Source organism: Porites lutea, chromosome 3, assembly GCF_958299795.1.
Source record: "Porites lutea chromosome 3, jaPorLute2.1, whole genome shotgun sequence".
Taxonomy (NCBI): Eukaryota; Metazoa; Cnidaria; class Anthozoa; order Scleractinia; family Poritidae; genus Porites; species Porites lutea.
In genome coordinates, this window is record NC_133203.1 from 901646 (window position 1) to 918490 (window position 16845).

The 16845-nt window shown below is 39.6% G+C and overlaps 1 protein-coding gene and 2 non-coding genes across 3 annotated transcripts; 2 read left to right on the forward strand and 1 right to left on the reverse strand.

The window, feature by feature from the left end:
• The first annotated feature begins 6587 nt into the window (after positions 1–6587).
• LOC140929249 (contactin-2-like) lies at positions 6588–12019 on the forward strand. The gene is made up of 3 exons (XM_073379054.1): positions 6588–7461; positions 9224–9394; positions 10850–12019. Exons 1-3 carry the CDS (start codon positions 6951–6953, stop codon positions 10918–10920), a joined length of 753 nt encoding a protein of 250 aa, XP_073235155.1. The 5' UTR covers positions 6588–6950; the 3' UTR covers positions 10921–12019.
• Positions 12020–14668: 2649 nt separating this feature from the next.
• On the reverse strand, positions 14669–14740 carry Trnap-ugg (transfer RNA proline (anticodon UGG)). Its single transcript has one exon. It is a non-coding gene; the product is annotated as a tRNA-Pro (tRNA).
• Positions 14741–15982: 1242 nt separating this feature from the next.
• Positions 15983–16054, forward strand: Trnap-cgg (transfer RNA proline (anticodon CGG)). Its single transcript has one exon. It is a non-coding gene; the product is annotated as a tRNA-Pro (tRNA).
• The last annotated feature ends 791 nt before the right edge of the window (positions 16055–16845 follow it).

The window sequence follows — 16845 nt, forward strand, 5'->3', positions numbered from 1 at the left end:
TTCGACAGCGTTGATCATCAAATATTGTTACGTAAAATACAAAGCGTCGGCGCCTCAACCAGCGCGCTAAAATGGTTTAACAGCTAGCTTACAAATAGATATCAACTAATACGAATTCATAGTTCCGTTTCTGATACTCTTCCAGTTGAATGTGGCGTTCCTCAAGGCAGTATCCTAGGCACCCTATTATTTAGCATATATGTAAATGATCTACCAGAAGTTCCAAGGCACTGCTCTACAGAATGTTATGTAGACGATACAAAACTGTATGTTTCTTTTAATTTACACGACTCCCAACGGATTTTCCAAGAAATGAATGAAGATCTCCTGCAGGTGCGCAACTGGTGCTTTGGAAATCGGCTACTACTAAATCCAGACAAGACAAAATTAATTGTTTTCGGGAGCCGACAGATGACCTCTAACCTCCAAGAATTTCACTTGTCTTTGTTGGGAAAGGACATTTCTCCAGTGCAATCAGCGGGAGATCTTGGCGTGATTTTGGATCCGAACTTAAGATTTGATAACCATATAACGACCTCAGTGCCGGAATGTATCGCACGTCTAGCGCAAATTAACCGGGTCAAATATTGCTTAGACAAAAATACGTTGTTAACCGTAATACATGCCTTAGTCTTCAGCAAAATGTACTAGTGTTCGAATGTTTGGGCAAATACCACAAATAAGAATGTTAGAAAACTGCAGGCCGTTCAAAACTTTGCTTGCCGAATCGTCAGCGGTGAGAAAAAATATGATCATTGACACTCCTCTTAAAGAGTCTGTCTTGGTTGCTTGTTAAGGACCAACTGTACTATTGCCAAGCTATTATGACCTTCAAATGCATGACCGGTAGCGCCCCTGAATATCTTACATCCCAATTTATTACCCGTGAGCAAGTTAGCGAACGAACAACTCGGAGTAGCCAAAAGCTAAACATCCCTCTTTTCAGAACTGCCTCCAGACAGAGAACCTTTTATTACAGGACTGTTAAACTTTGGAACAATTTGGAATCTTTTCTTAAGTTAAGCCCATCTGTTGAAATTTTTAAACGTTCCTTAAGGAGCCAGCTTTTAGATAATTTTGTAAATACTTCTTAGTTAAGTTTAAAACATTGTAATTAGTAATTAGCTAACATTGTAATTAGTATTAGCCTTATTATTTATTATAAATAATGTAATATAATCATTGTTGCTGAAAAGCCCCTTTGGGGAGGTAACAATAAAGTATGTATGTATGTACAGTCAAACCCCGTTGATACGGACACTGAGGGGAGAGTGTCCTTATTGACGGGGTGTCCGGGTTGAAATTAGATAAAATGTAAGGGGTTTTTTTTTCCCAGGGGCAAAGCGAACTGTCCGTAATAATGAGGTGTCCGTGTTAATCGGGTGTCAGTAAAGGGGGGTTTGACTATAATACTTTTGATTTTTTGATTTTTTTTTTTTTTTGAAGCGAAGAGAACCGCAAATAAATGTGCCACATGGTACGATGTGGGATCCTAACCATAAATAGCCTGCGAAAACATCCGTTCAGCGGTGAAGAACGAGGACAAAACGGATATTTCGCAGACTAACCCTTAAAACGCAATTTCATACTATTCGATACTTTGTCTGCTATGTTCCCCATTAACTGTCACCATTACGAGTCCTTTAAAGTTTCAAGTGTCAAGGTTATTTAGTATATATAACAAACTGTTTACAATCAATCCGACTGACCTGCGGGCAGCTAAACTAATCGAGGTAGGTCAGCCTCACAGTCATTTTTAAATATTGAAATAAGGCTGTGGTCTAGTCAAATGATTCTTTCTGGCGTTACTACTCCTCCTATCTCTCTCCAACCGCGAAATATTTAACTCTATGCTTTAGCCTGAACTAAATCAATTTTCTTGCCTTTCCACTACTGCTTGTACAGGGTTTGTCTCAGACCCGGGATCCGGAAAAAGCCCACCCCGACTCTGACGACATTTTTTTTAGTATGATGTTTACCCCTTTCGATTTGTTGTATTTTTATTTTTATATTTCCTAGTAGTGGCACTTTAGTTATTAGTTGGGAGCTTGCGAATATGTCTGTTATAGATATTGCAAGATGATATATGTAAATATAAATGTAAATGTAGTGATTAGGGTTAGGAAACTGAGTGAAACAGGTTTCATTTAGGGTCATTATACTAGAAAAACTGACACTCAGTTTTCTAACCCTAATCAGAAAACTTGGGCCCGGTTCCTCGAAAGATGGTTAAGTTTAACCCAGGATTAAGCCAAATCTTAATAGGGAGGAGAGATGTGACGTCACGTTACCATGGTAGCACTATTTCTGGATGACAAAAAACCAACGACGACGGCGACGGCAAGGAGAACGGCAAAAAATAATTTGTTTATATTAACAAACAACAAGTTTGCACATGAATCAGGCTATTTTGTACTTTTGTTTACCGTTGTTGCACCACTACGGCATGAAACTTCCTAATTTCAAGAGCCCGCTTTATAGAGTAGGTGAACACAACACAAAAATTGTCGCTTTCTTTTTCTAAACTTAGATAACAATCGATATTGTTTCCAAAAAAAATTTCGCCAAGATTTACCAAATTAAATGGAACTGAATAAGAACGGTGAAGTTTAAAATAGTGCAAATAGACTTGTAAGTGACTTTATCAGTTTGTTGTCATCCAAAAATTTTGCTACCATGGCAACGTGACCTAAGGACTTCTCCTCTCTATAAAACAAGATTTTCTTGTCTAAGAACATGCAACTCAAGCTTACAAAATACTGTTGAGCCTTTCACTCTGAGAAAATAATAATAACACCAAAACTTACTCTAAGCAATACATAGGAAGGAAAAATTAAAAAAACGGAACAAAATTTTAATCCTGGATTAGGGCTAATCGGCCTTTCAGAAACCGGGCCCTCAGAATCATTCGGCGTTCGATATGGTTTTTCCTCCCCGCGGATCCCGGATTTTAGGTAAACCCCTTAATTATGTTATTTCTATGACTTTTCATCTGATGCATGGTACAAAGGCAAATTTAGTTTGATTACATCTGCTAAAAAGAAACAGAAAAGAAAGGAATTATTTGGGCAGACACTCTCAAAGAAATGACATAAACTAAATGATCTTTCCCAACCTCCCCTCGACTCGATCGTCATCTAGTCTATAAAATTATTCAAATGTGGTGAAAGTGAAAGCGAAACTGCAGATCAAACAGGAAAAAATCAACTTCTGCAGAGCACGACACACTGAAGAATTTTGAAACAGATATCCTCGATTTAAAGACAATGGCTTGTGACAAAACGACTCATTTCCTCTTTGTAAATTTGCTGCTTGCAGCTGTGCTATGGACTACAGGTAAGAAGCCGGGCAGGAGCTAGAAGTGGCAAGAATATAAACTAGAGAATTCGGGGAATGAAAAGGCATAATGAGGTGTCCATCATTCCGTAATTGCATCTCGAAAAGTTGCCCTATTCCATCTATTATTCTGCCCACAAAAAGGGCATTATTTTATTATTCCAACTCAAAAATTCCCGTTATTCCATAATTCAAACGCGAACATTTCCATTATTCCTACTGCATGAAAATAAATTTTCGAGTTCAAGAATGACGTAGTAAACAAAGATCAAAACATACCTCCTCATAAATGAAATACTTTTAATATCCTTAAAAGATATAGGTTACAGATTCGAAAATAGAACAACGTATTGGAGCGTTTTCAAGAGGAAAGTGAAGAAACTTTTTGATCTTGCACGATTTCTTTCCGTAGTCTGAAAAATTTTAGCTGGGAGAACTTTGTGCGTAATATGCAAATTTTGCCTTTTCGCGTTATTTGATTTTGATTAACTTAATCATGAGGTTTATGGTTCCGAACATTTTTTTAGGTGTTTTAATGAACACGCACAAATTAACCAAACAATGGTTCGTGGCAATCAGGTGCCTTACATGACGGAACAGTGTCAACGGACAGCAAAGCATGCAGTGGTTTGAAAAATCTCGCCTACGAAAACGATCGATCTGCGACCGTTGTCATGTTGATATCGGTTGCTCACGAGTTCGGGGCGGAACTGCGTCTACGTCTCAGTGAACGACTGATAGATTTGCATGTCGAAGTGTCCGCAATACTAGCCTTCTAAGCTACGCGTATCCACAAGTAAAAAACATATGAGGATCTAAGTCTGTAGCTTGAACAATACAAAACCGTTTTTCACAGAAGTTTTCTGACAAAGGTCATGGAAGAGGCACCTCGGTGTTGTTGAAAATAATTGTTTGGTTAAATTTTATCCTTGGCTTGAATTTTATTTCCCTTTGTTTCAAACTAATTATCAAGCATCAACAAACCAAAAACAGGAAACTAAGTTTGAAACCTAGCAGGACAAAATTTAACTACAAGAAAAATTACACCAACCCAACCAAAAAATGTTCCTATAACAAGAAGGATTCATGACAGCGTGCAAAGAAAGTACTGTCCGATAGCCAGGGGCTAGTGGATTTTGCCATTGGGCTAGTGAATTCTGTTTTTAACTTGCCCGACGGGCGAGTGAGGCTTTTTTGAGGAAATTGTATTACAGAAGAACTGTGAAATCAATTCTGCTAGTCAAAAAGTTTTTGGGGCTAGTTGAAATGACGTCTGGGCTAGTAAATAGGGAACTTAAGAACCACGACGAAGTTCACGACGACGACGTCTGTTGACTGGGAAAGGACTGGAACGAGAACGTCAGTTTCGGCGGGAAAAAGGAAGTAAACAAACATGTAGACTGTGATGTTCGTTCGCAACAAAGTTTTTTTCGCAAAGGCGTCTTTTAAGACGATGCAAGATCTTATTTTATAAGCCGTACGTCTACTTTCATTGACGATGAAGAATTTTTAGTGTTGTCAGACCTTTTCGATAGAAAAATCTCTGCTTTCCGTACGAAGGTTATTCAACTTTCAACCTGAATGACATGACCGAGTCCGAGTGTCTGTCATAGTTTAGATTTGGAAAAAGAGACATTCCGATGCGATAGCTGTTTTCCATATGAAGTTCATTTCCTCTATATTAAAGATATATGATCTGCCTGACCTAAATACGTACAAATAAATTTGTCACTTACGAGTTCGCTCGCTCGGCCTGCACAGCTCAGTGTTGTCTTCGAAGTAAACACAATTCATCAGTCAAATTTTCAATCAGCATCGCTTGTTAGGAGAAAAAAGAAAGGATGCCAGGATTTACGAGGTGAAAAAATGCAAAGCCCTTGAAAAATCGCTTAAAAACAGGGAGTTATACCTGGCGAAGCTTGTGGATTGCAGGACGACGCGATTCTACTGTGTTTGGCGTCGTCGATGACACCACGACGACGAAATTTGTTAACCGCGCTTGCGCAGTGCAGGGTATCTCACTTCCGGTCGTCGTCGACAAAGTCGTCGTCGTGGTTCTTAAGTTCCCTAATGCTAGCTTCAGCTTGCCCGAATGGCAAGCTGTAAAAATGATTTTCTTTCCACCCTGCATGAAAAGTAGAAGGCATGCACGTGAATGTCGTCGAGCTCATAATCACAGGATACCCATACAACACACCAAACACAGGGACCCTGTCCAATGCGCTCACAACGGGTTTCTTCATTGCCTAATTTCCAGTATTTGTTTCTTCTCTAATTGGATTCCGCCTGTGCTTTACTGAATTTCTTTTTAGAGAATCGCCAATTTTATCCATTTTCCTTGAGTTTTTTAGTGGGGTTTGAACGGTCAACTGCTCAGCATTCCCCTCCACACATGCCAGTATTGGCCAGGTGATGCGAACACTCCGTAGTACGGTCGTAGCAGAGAGAGGCTCCAACGTCAAATTGGTTTGCAACGGAAATAATGTACAGCCACTCGATACCACCTTAAAGTGGACGTTTAACACCCACAAGATGAAACATATAACGGTTACAGGAACATTAAAATATTTTAGCGTCCAGAAAGACAGGCATTTTATTCTCTAAATTCGCGCCATACTTAATACATTGACGCTTATCATTCTGGTTTTTGATTGCTGAATTCCTCTCCACAAGTACTGATGCCAATACCTTCCCAGTAATAATGTATTCACTCAAAAGTACAGTCACCGCAGTGAGAGGCTCCGACGTTACATTGGTTTGCAAAGGAAGTAATGTACAACAACTCGATACCCATTTTATGTGGAAGTTCAACAGCGAGACAGTAGAGAATAAAGAAAACAGGAATACCAAAGTAACCTGGCTTCCAAGAAAACAGGCATCTTATTCTCTAGATATCTTAAATGTATCAGAGAAAGATGTAGGTGACTACCGCTGCATTGCCCAAGTTTATAACTTTCACAAAATCGACACAGCCGAAGCTTCAATAAAGCTGCGTTTATATGAAAGCAGTAAGTATAACTTTTTCACCTTCGCTAAATTTATAAGTAAGAGCAAATTTTGTGTAAATGTAAAGTGTATTATTTGTTCAAAGGCCGATTAGCACTTAACCCAGGGTTAAATTTGACCCGAGTTTCTTTTTCTTTGTGGTTGAAAAGCATATTCTCGGATAATTTTCTCTGTTATTTTTAAGAGCATCCAATCATCAACTTGTTGACAAAAAGAATTAAGCTAAAGTTACTTTTTAAGCTTTCATATCTGAATTCAAATTTTGCACTAACCCTGGGTTATCTTAACCCAGCTTTGAACAACCTGGCCCAAGATAATAACGTTCAAAATCCTCTTTGTTTATTCAGTGAAGTTGTTAGAGAGCTCTACCCCTTCCCTAAGCTAACATTGACACTTCCTTCTCACTAAGGGCAAAATGATGGCTTAGGGGAGGGGTAGGTGGGCAGTTTCTCAGAAACCTCAATTCTTCCTACTTTCTTACAGTACTGAACCTCACAGCATCGCCACCAAATGTCATCATTGAAGAAGGGCGCACTGCGTCACTGCAATGTGAAGTCATATGCTCAGAAGCAGTGGACGTTTGGACGTTCTGGCTTTTCAACGGCAAAATGATCGAGGCCAGACCATTTCATACAGGAAACGAGCATGATTTAAGTAACACAGTCACAAACATCTCAACGCTGGTACTAAAGAATGCTATGCTATCACAGACTGGCGTATACACGTGCGGTGCTAATTCCACTGGCGTTATAAAAACACAGAACATAACCGCGACAGTGAAAGACTTGGAAGGTCCAACTCTAGTGCAAACCAAATCGAATATAGACGCTCTTGACGGCGAAAATATAACGCTAAGTTGCAATGCAGTGTACCCGGAAGCGTTTTTTGTCGACACGTTTTGGATTTTTAACGGCAGCCGGATAAACAGTAACGACAAGTATAAAGAAAAAAACACTTCCCCTTGGTTGGAACAATCAGAACGGAGCGTAAAGAGAATGAAGATTGGATTGACTATTTATAACGTTGGACTGAACGACAGCGGCGAGTATATATGCGCTCTTAACACCTCACTTAGTTTACAGCTGATAAACGTCAGTGTTAAGGTCAGGAGGAGACTAGGTAAGCACTTGATCTTTCCTAAAAGTGTTCTTAAAGGGAACCAATCACGTTGGAGCCACCATTAGTAACAGTGTATTTACTAGTAATAACCAAAGGATAAGGACTAGTGCGGGCGACAACGATCGGAGGTCTAAACGCAGTCAAACTCTTTTGCTCAAACGCTGTGCTTTTGCGTAAGTTTCACTCGACAGATGGTCAAAACAGGCGTGATCAGTTTACTCGGGGAAGAAGGTCGAAACGAGCGTGATCAAATTGCGTTTTGTTCATTCAATTCATTCTTACTGCTCTCTCCTCCGCAGAGCCCTCTTTGTATCGCAGGGAGGGCTGGAGAGAGGGGAAAAGAAAGCGCGGGGACGTCCCCCGCGCGCTTTCTGTTTTTCGATTTTATTGGGATGCCCAGTGGGAGCCTATGCGGAAGAGAGAGTTCTTAGCGGAAGTCTAAACGAATGCTGGCCACATACATGCGACGCATGCGTATTAAAAAACAACCTGGAGATTAGGATTGGGGGTTCCTATCGTCGCCCGGAATTATTTTTTTGGGCTATTTATAGATTCAACTTTTGCAACAAAAAGCTCTTAGCTAATCCAAGAAGTCCAACTTTTTTAGTAAGGGGAATAAGACAGGCTAAGTATCCAGTGAAAAAGTTTAACTAGTTAAGGTACCTTAAAACCGAAGAAGAAGGAGAGTCTGTTTTAAAGCATCGTCTGTCATTTTGGATTGTGAAGACCTTTGTCGCGTGAACAGGAGCTAATTTTGAAAGAATGAAAGATGGTAAATTTTAAGCTTGGTGAACAAATGTGAAGATGACATAATCGGCATGTAACGAGCCTGGGACAAAGAAGAAAATCTGAGTCCCAGACAGGACTCGACCCTATGATCTCCCAAACACCGGGCGGGCGCTCTATCCACTGAGCTACGGAGAACTCATGGAGAGAGAGGCCATATACTGGGTTCAAAAAAGAGGAAACGAATTGAAGACTAACTCGCTGTGAAACTAATGGTACACGATCGACGCTTCGATCCTGGGTGATGGGCTCTTGATCCCTTTAAAAAAGATACATTTTTTTACTAATAACCTTTTTGGAAACGAAACAGCCCTACATTTTCTTAGGCCAGTTGAAGGGTACAGGAGGAGTTAAACTGCATACTCTGTTTAAAGCCATACTGTAGCTAGACTGATTTGTGTGGGAAAAAGGCATGGTACAGTCGACTCCCGATAACTCGAACCTTCAAGAGAAATCGAAAAAAGTTCGAGTTATCGGGAGTTCGAGTTATTGGGAGCTCGAAGAAAATAGCCGGGAGTAAGGAAAAAAAAAAGATTTTCACTGCACAGTGAACATTTTAATGTTAAGTGAAAATTTAAAGATACTTCTAAATCAGAACCTGAACGTAACGTAACAAAACATTGCCTAAACAGAGCATGCGTTTTACTGTTTTGAGAAGAAAAGCTGTTTCAGGCTAGATTTGTGACAAACAACATCAGCCTCCACTAGTAAACTATATGCCTACAACAAGTCAATGGGAAATTAAAAATTCAATGTTTCGGTCGCCAGTACACTGTTTTTTGCCGACTTTTTAAGAGTTCAAAACATGATTCGAGTTATCGAGGGTAAAATTATATAGAAATCGGATTTGAGGGGAAACAAAAATTACTTCGAGTTAGCAGGAGGCTCCATTTTGTGAGGGTTTGAGTTATCGGGAGTCAACTGTACTTAAAAAGTCCTAATTAATTTTCTACTTGCATGAATATTGACGTTTTAGGCACCGAAATTCCTCCGGATTTGAGTTCGTCTACTAAAGGGGACAATGGGAATGGAGATGTGCTTCAAACCAGTCTGTGTATTGGTCTGGGTGTCTTTGGGGGATTATTGATGATCATAATGGTTTCTTTGACGCTATGGAGAAGGTCAAGACCTAGACCTCCACAATCAAGTAAGCAAATAATGAGATAGATCACGAACATCAGATGGCAGAAAATATGCGGTTTTTATCCATCCCCAACACAGTAGGGTAAGGCCTGGTTTAGACGCCGTAATTTTCATGTGTTGAACCTAATTGAATAAGTTCGACTTTACTGTAGACTACGAGTAGTCCCCCATTTTTCCTCAGGGATACTAGACCGAATGAAACGGGAGCGCGCGTGAAAATCACCCCACGCGAGAAAAGGCGACACGCGGCCGCGAGACCTCATTTTTCTCTCCCCCACCACGTATCGCCTTTCTCGCGTTGGGTGATTTTCACGCGCGCTCGCGTTTCGCTTGCTCTACTATCCCTGAGGAAAAATGGGGGACTACTCGTAGTCTAACTTTGGAGCGACGCCGGTGCGACATCTGATTCAGACGGCTCACCGTGTGTCGAACCTAAGTTGAGTTCGACAACAGTTCGACAGACTCTGTCGAACTTAACGCTTTTGCCGTACCAAACTAAAACTGCCGCACCAAATTGATTCAGACGCCGCTCTTTTGTCATACTTAATTCATCAGTTAGGTTTGGCACATGAGTGGAGCGGCGTCTGAACCGGGCCGAACGTGCAAGAAATGCTTTCACAATCGTCCTTTAATGAAGCGTAACCAAGTTTGTCCAATACACCTCGGAATGTGGAGTTTAGTTTTAATTTGGATTTGGATTTTGGACACAATACCAACCAGTTTCCTCTATCACAGTGAGTGGTTTTCTGTAGAGTAACAGAGAGGTGTGATCGGACGCTTGAAAATAAAAAGGGTCTTAATGGGTTGGTAGCTTTGACGATTAACCGTCAATTTTTTCCAGTGTTGACGGTTGACGGTTATTAAAGGGAAACACAGTCCACGAGTTTAAGTTTAAGTACATAATACTTCTGTATAAGTTAATGATGTCTGTTGTGTTTTGGAGGTCGTATTGGCCTTTCACTTTTGAAATGTCGAAATTGATTTCGAAAGCAAGTTGTAACGGTAATCATAAATGTCTAAAGAACGTCTTTTGGAGAGCATTGGAACTGAAGGATTCTTCAGGAGCCAGAAGTCAGTGAAGATCAGATATTTGAAATACCCTCTGAACGTTTTTGACGGTTACTATTACCTGCGTTTTTGAAGTTAAAAAACATACCTTAAAGGCTGATCAAGGACAGCAAATGTCAAAGCCGAGATCATCTTTGATGACACCAATGTCTCCGTCCCCTTCTGCTTTTCATGGCTTATTTAACGTCCCCCTCTACCTGCTAAAGGATAAGTAAGCATGAAGAAGACCGTGTATGGCAACGGCTTACCGTCCACCACCCTTTTCTTTAACGTCTCCGTCTACCTGCTAAAGGATAAGTAAGCATGAAGAAGACCGTGCATGGCAACGGCTTACCGTCCACCCTTTTCTTTCTTTAGTTCTGAGCCTCTTTAAATATTTCTTGCGTTCTAGATAAATCTCCTCAAGATCTGGAAGAGGTGGAGCTTGTGCCGCGTGAAGCTGTTACCTCCAGCTCTGTTTAATTTTGATGTGAAGTATTGACGTATTCAGTACTACACTTTTTCTATAGTAAGTGTTTGAATGAGTAGGTAGGCTTACTCAGCTTTTCGACAAGTTGTAATCTGGCAGACTTTCACTTCCACATAATTAGTTCCCGCGCGGAATTTTAATGGTAACTTTTAAGAGATTGTTTGTTAGTCTACGACTCTAAGTAATAATTTTGGCGATTTTCAACAACTTGAATACATACTTTTTGCGTTTGCGTAGTACATATGTGATCAAAATAAGGTCAAACAACCCTGATCCAATGTAAAATAACGCCATAGTATCATTCCAAGTCATACTGAATGACATATAGCTTACACCTTGCACTTGTGGTATATGGTTTATCGCTCTTCTTCAGTTAGACTTTCAAAAAAGTCCTTCGTCGGATTTCACTCGCGGTCGGCCGCTTTGCGGCCAAACAATGCTCGCTCCGCTCGCCAAGAGGTCGACTTGTAGCAAGTCTATTCTTCAGTCAGAGTTTGTTTTTCACTCATTTTCCTGCTTATATGAAGAATATGTTTTCACTCCGGTCCTCTTCCTATGATCTTCGTGGCAACTACGTACTTTCACTAAGTAGACCTAAAACAACTACCTATGGTCTTAACTCCTCTGTGGAATACACTGCCGGACTTTTTTTCGTACCAGTTTTTTTTGCAGACTTTAAGACCAAAATACAGGATGTTATCTTCATGTAGATTCTTTTTGCTTGACAGACTTAAACTTAAAATTGTGAATTGTAAATAATATTTTCTTTTCTTTTCTTTTATGTGCTTTTTATTATTGATATTACTTTTTATTATTACTTATAATGCATTTAATGTATATATACATTTCTATTTTACTTTCATGTAGTGTCAGCTCGAAGATATTAGCTTGTTAGATACTCTTAAATTCGAGTATAAATAAAGTTTATGTTATGTTATGTTATGTTGTCGATATTTATTACCCCATTTTCAGATTCACTACTCACCCTCGAACACTTATAATTTCGATCTTGGAGTAAATTCTTGGAGAGAATTTATCCACTTAAGAAAGTCGCCCTAAGCCGCGGTCTAGTCGAAAAATATGGAACGGCAGACTGATCCTTACGGCAAGGCGATGAAGAAGTAAACAAAAGAATAAACAAAACAAAAATCTTTAATTTGCCCAACATTTCGGTTTGAAAACAAACCTTCTTCAGGGGCTAAAAGAAAAATGGAAATAAAACTAAAAGCGCAAGATGTTTAAATAAATTTTTGTTTTATTCTTTTGATTACTTCTTCATCGCCTTGCCGTAAGGATCAGTTTGCCGTTCATATTTTTCTACAAGTTTAATTGTACTGATCCAGGTCAACAACTGGGAGATCCAACACCACTCATTGGTTTGTTGCTGCAGACTTGCCGACATTTTACATATCGCGGTCTAACCAACTGATTCTTATATTTTTCTCAACCGAACGCCAGAAAACTCTGCTTCTATCGTTATTTTTCATTCTTCTCTTGCTCACACTAACTATCGCGCAGCAAAAGAGAGGAAAAATTAGTGAGGTAACTAGACTGCAAAACAGTCCGTATTTTAGCGTATTCAAGTACACGCGGAAGTCAAACAAAAGGTCTGGAACGAGGCTGAAAACAGAGAGCGAGACTGGGGAGAGATGCTAAAAATACGCCTTACGGGCGTGTGAGGCTCGCGCGCTTCGCGCGCGTAAGACTCTCACGCCACGCTTTACCGATTTCTTTACTGATTTTGAAAAAAAAACCCGACTGTTTTGCAGTCTATGAGGTAACCGGATTATCATAGAGTGGGGTTTAACCACAGGTACCCCAAACTCACAAGTAAGAATCTTTGTTGCAATATAGCGTCACAGAAATGTTATTAGGGTTTTTATGGGAATTTTAGCGATTGTTATTTCGGGGTCAAATATAGTAACAAAAAGACATCACAATTTTTCTCCTTATACTACTACATGAGAAATTTCTGCAATTTGATTGGCTCGGAGCAGTGGTATTTCAGCTTAATTTGAAATACCTACATGTGAAAATTACAAACCTTTTGCGGGTAGTAGTATAAACAAATAATAGCAAGAGACTATAAAGGGGACAGAGAGGGCATCCCCAATATACACCTTATTCCATAGGTAATTCGTCTCGAGTTATTTTTAGAATCGGGATAAAGTTACCTCGCGCGAGGCGTGGATGTTTCGTGGAGGTTTCGCATGACAAAAAGGCCGTGCAAAACATGTCGGGCGAGAGGCAATGAAAGCGTAAAAAGATCGAGAGCATTCCTGAATATTGAAGCGAAATGAGTCGGCGCTCACCTGGGAAAAACGAATCGCTGGACTCTTTGACAACCCGTGAAATCAGTTTAACTCGAAGTTGTCGTAACCTCAGTGCTTTAATAAAATGAGAAATTTCGCCGGTCTATTGAAACCGGTCGTTTGTACAATTTAGGGAGTTTAAGATCCAATGACGCGGACGACAACTAGAACGTCAAAAAACAATAGGTTTAATTAGCAAAACAACAACTTCGCACGTGCAACACACTTTTTTGTTCATTTCTTTCCCGTTTTTGCACGACTACGACGTGAGAATGCCTAATTTCGCGTTTTATGGAGGACGTAAATAAGCAACGACGAAATTTTATTTCTCTTTCTGAGCTTGAATATGGGCCCTTGAAATTCAGCTTTAGGAGGGTTCGCCTACAATTGACAAAGTAAGTGGGTAGGAATAATCGCTATAAAGACTGAAAAAAATAAACATCAAACCAGAAATTGCTCTCTTCAAACTGTAAATTATAAATGATCCTGAGAGAATATTCAGTGTGTTAAGGATTTCCCTGCTCTACTGTTAGCTCTATACAAGAGAGGAAGGGCGATTCTTTTTTAATTTCGGTTTCGCTGACACAGCTTTCGCAGAAATCTCGCTGTAGTCGTTTTCGTCGACAAAAGGAATAGCAAAATCGCTCCCCGCGTCTTCTCCCATTTTGTTCTGCGTCCTTTCGTGAAGGACGCGTGGCTCTCAGCGTGGGTCATCCACGCGGAACAAATTCGCGCTATGTGATTGGCTGTTGTCTAATCCCCCTTGAGATCTGTGGTGTTAAAAATAACTCGAGACGAATTACCTATGGAATAGGGTGTATATGGGGGATGCCCTCTCTGTCCCCTTTATAGTCTCTTGATAATAGCATAATTTGTACGTGATATTTGGCATAAATACCACTCGTGATATTTCAAAACTGTCTCAAATTTCACTCTCCTACAGACTCGTGAAATTACGTATAACAATTTCAAAATATCACTAGTGATATTTATGCCAAATATCACTACAATTCATGCTTTTACCTATACTAATTTACGGTGTGTTCTTAGCACTTTTTGCCAATTCAGCGCGACTCCAGCGAGTTTTAAATCTGAACTTGGTGTGCCTGTGCTTTAATTGTGAACTCTACATTGTGCAAAGTACCCATTACAGCAATGAGGGCATGGTCGCAGGCCACAAATATCCTGTCCTTTTAATGAGTGGGAGACCGGTTTGACTCTGCGTTTGGTTATTAAAAGCAATATAAAGCGAATTTCAATGGCGGCAGAAATTTTACAAACAAATGACAAATGCTAATAGTTGGCATAAAATTTTGGGAGTAGATTTTGGAGTTTAATCACAAAATAAACCAAAAAGCTGATATCCGAAAAAAAAAAAGATCAAGTAAGAGGTTAAAAAAAAAAGAAAAAAGAAAAAGGAAAAGAGATGGGGCCTGTCCGGGAGTCGAACCCGGGACCTCTCGCACCCAAAGCGAGAATCATGCCACTAGACCAACAGGCCTCTCATACTGAAACAGGGGTAAATTTAATTACTTATTTGTCTTTAAGTTTAAGTAACGGTTTAACATATTTATGACGTAACTAGAAGTGCATAAATTTGCAAGTGAAAGACCTATCTGCAAGTGAAGTTACTGATATTTCCACTTATAAAGCTCTGCCTCTTCTAAATCACACCTAATATAGCGTGTTTTAGAGATAGGATTAAAATGCTTTCCGCTTCGTCAGGGCCAGTCGGCAGGGTTCATGGTTTTTACACTTTCAACTGACGGACAGTTCGATTTCACAGGAAATTACTTTGTTGGATCGTTCGATGTAATTCAAAAAATAATTTCCATATAAGACTGGCCTTGAATTAGCGTATATGATTTTACTCCGCTTCACTTGCTTGCTTGAGAGACATGCACGATGCTTTCATCACGCGTGATAATTGTAGCGGAACCACACGTGATGATGACTGAAGTTCTGCCAAATCATGTGTAATGATTTTTCTCAGCTAAGTTATCACTATTTTGGAAGCCATCGTAGGCAACCGCGTGAGAAATTACAGTGGTCTGTCCAATAATTTACGTAAAACGGCTGTTCTGAAAAAAAATATATGAATTGTAAACTAAAGCGAGACAGCAAAGGATTTTACTAACAAATTTTAGGAGCCGTAACTGCGCTTAAATTTCTCCAGACACTTGGTTTAGATTTTCCATATATTTGTCTGCAATTTTTCCCGGGAAATTTTAGTCGGCAGGAAGATATATTTTTACAAGCAAATGTATAGAAAATTTTAAAAAGTGGTTCTAGAGCGTGTAGCTGCATGTAACGCCCTCAGATTTTTTCAGTAGAATTGTTAGGAGTGAAGCTTTTGTTTAAAATTCATATTTTTTCAGAACAGCCGTTTTATGGAAATTATTCGATATTAGATTCTCATACAAACACTGTAATTTCTCACGCGGTTGCCTACTTGTCAAGATGGCTTCCAACTATCAGTGTAATGATTCTTGTACCTAACAAAGTGACATGCTTCAAGTTCGACAACTTCCTGCATGTGTTTGTCTCGCACTAGCGATTTCGGGTTTGATAAGCCGTTATCCTTAGGAAACCAGAAGTCTATGTCTTTATATATTTAAATAACTTATTTAACCTTCAGCAAAGTTTTTGTTTTAAAAAATTCCTTGATGCCCCAAAACACTTGGGAGCTGCGAAAAAGGGATATCTTTGAAATACCACTTTTGCACCCTTCAACTTCCGTCTTGGCCTGTTGGTCTAGTGGTATGATTCTCGCTTCGGGTGCGAGAGGTCCCGGGTTCGACTCCCGGACAGGCCCCATTTTTCTCCCTCTTGAGTATAAAACATTTCCTTATTTTTCTTTTCTTTTCATATCCATATTTTAAAATTAATTTAGGGTTGAATTACTTTTTTAATGTATTTTTCTCGAAAACATAATAAATGTAGGTTAAAAGTGTAATAGTTTAAAAAGCATCCACACGAAGATAATTAATGAAACTCCCACACCACACTAATACCGCTTACAGGCAAGCTTAATAAGATAAAAAATAAATGGCTTTTTTAAATGCACAGAACTAAGATAAGTTAAGCTTTTACGTATGGATCTATAAAGCTTACAGCGAAAAGGTTCGAGCAGGAACGCTGAGGAAGACGAGGAACGTTAGAGGGACCTGAAGTCAAAAGTTTCTTTGCCAAACTGGCTTTTATATTGTATTAAAGAATATAATACTATTACTTAGCGAAGATACTGAATAAATATTAAAAAAACTCACATCAATCCAAAAACTTGCTCCCTTCGCTCAATCGGCTGATTGGAATCGCTCGAGGCTTGCGAAACTTTGAGTCACCATCCATATCCGAGAGACCGATAGCCGCCACACTGGTCCGTATCGGGTGTCAAGTTGCCTGATCTAAACCTGGAAAGCCATCTATATCGTACAAGAACTACTATTTTACCATAATCTGCAATGAGATGTTTTAAATGGAGACATTTTTTGTGTTGACGCCAGAAAGCAAAACTGATTAATCATGGCGCGAATTACAAACGAAAGCTTGGTAACCACACAGAACCGATCCTATTTCCCAGGCCCTTACCCGATGTAGAATCAA

Coding starts and splice junctions, on each gene's coding strand:
- LOC140929249 (XM_073379054.1), top strand. CDS start 6,951: ATGATCGAGGCCAGACCATTTCATACAGGAAACGAGCATGATTTAAGT. Junction 7,462..9,223: donor TAAGGTCAGGAGGAGACTAG/GTAAGCACTTGA, acceptor TTGACGTTTTAG/GCACCGAAATTCCTCCGGAT. Junction 9,395..10,849: donor ACCTAGACCTCCACAATCAA/GTAAGCAAATAA, acceptor CTTGCGTTCTAG/ATAAATCTCCTCAAGATCTG.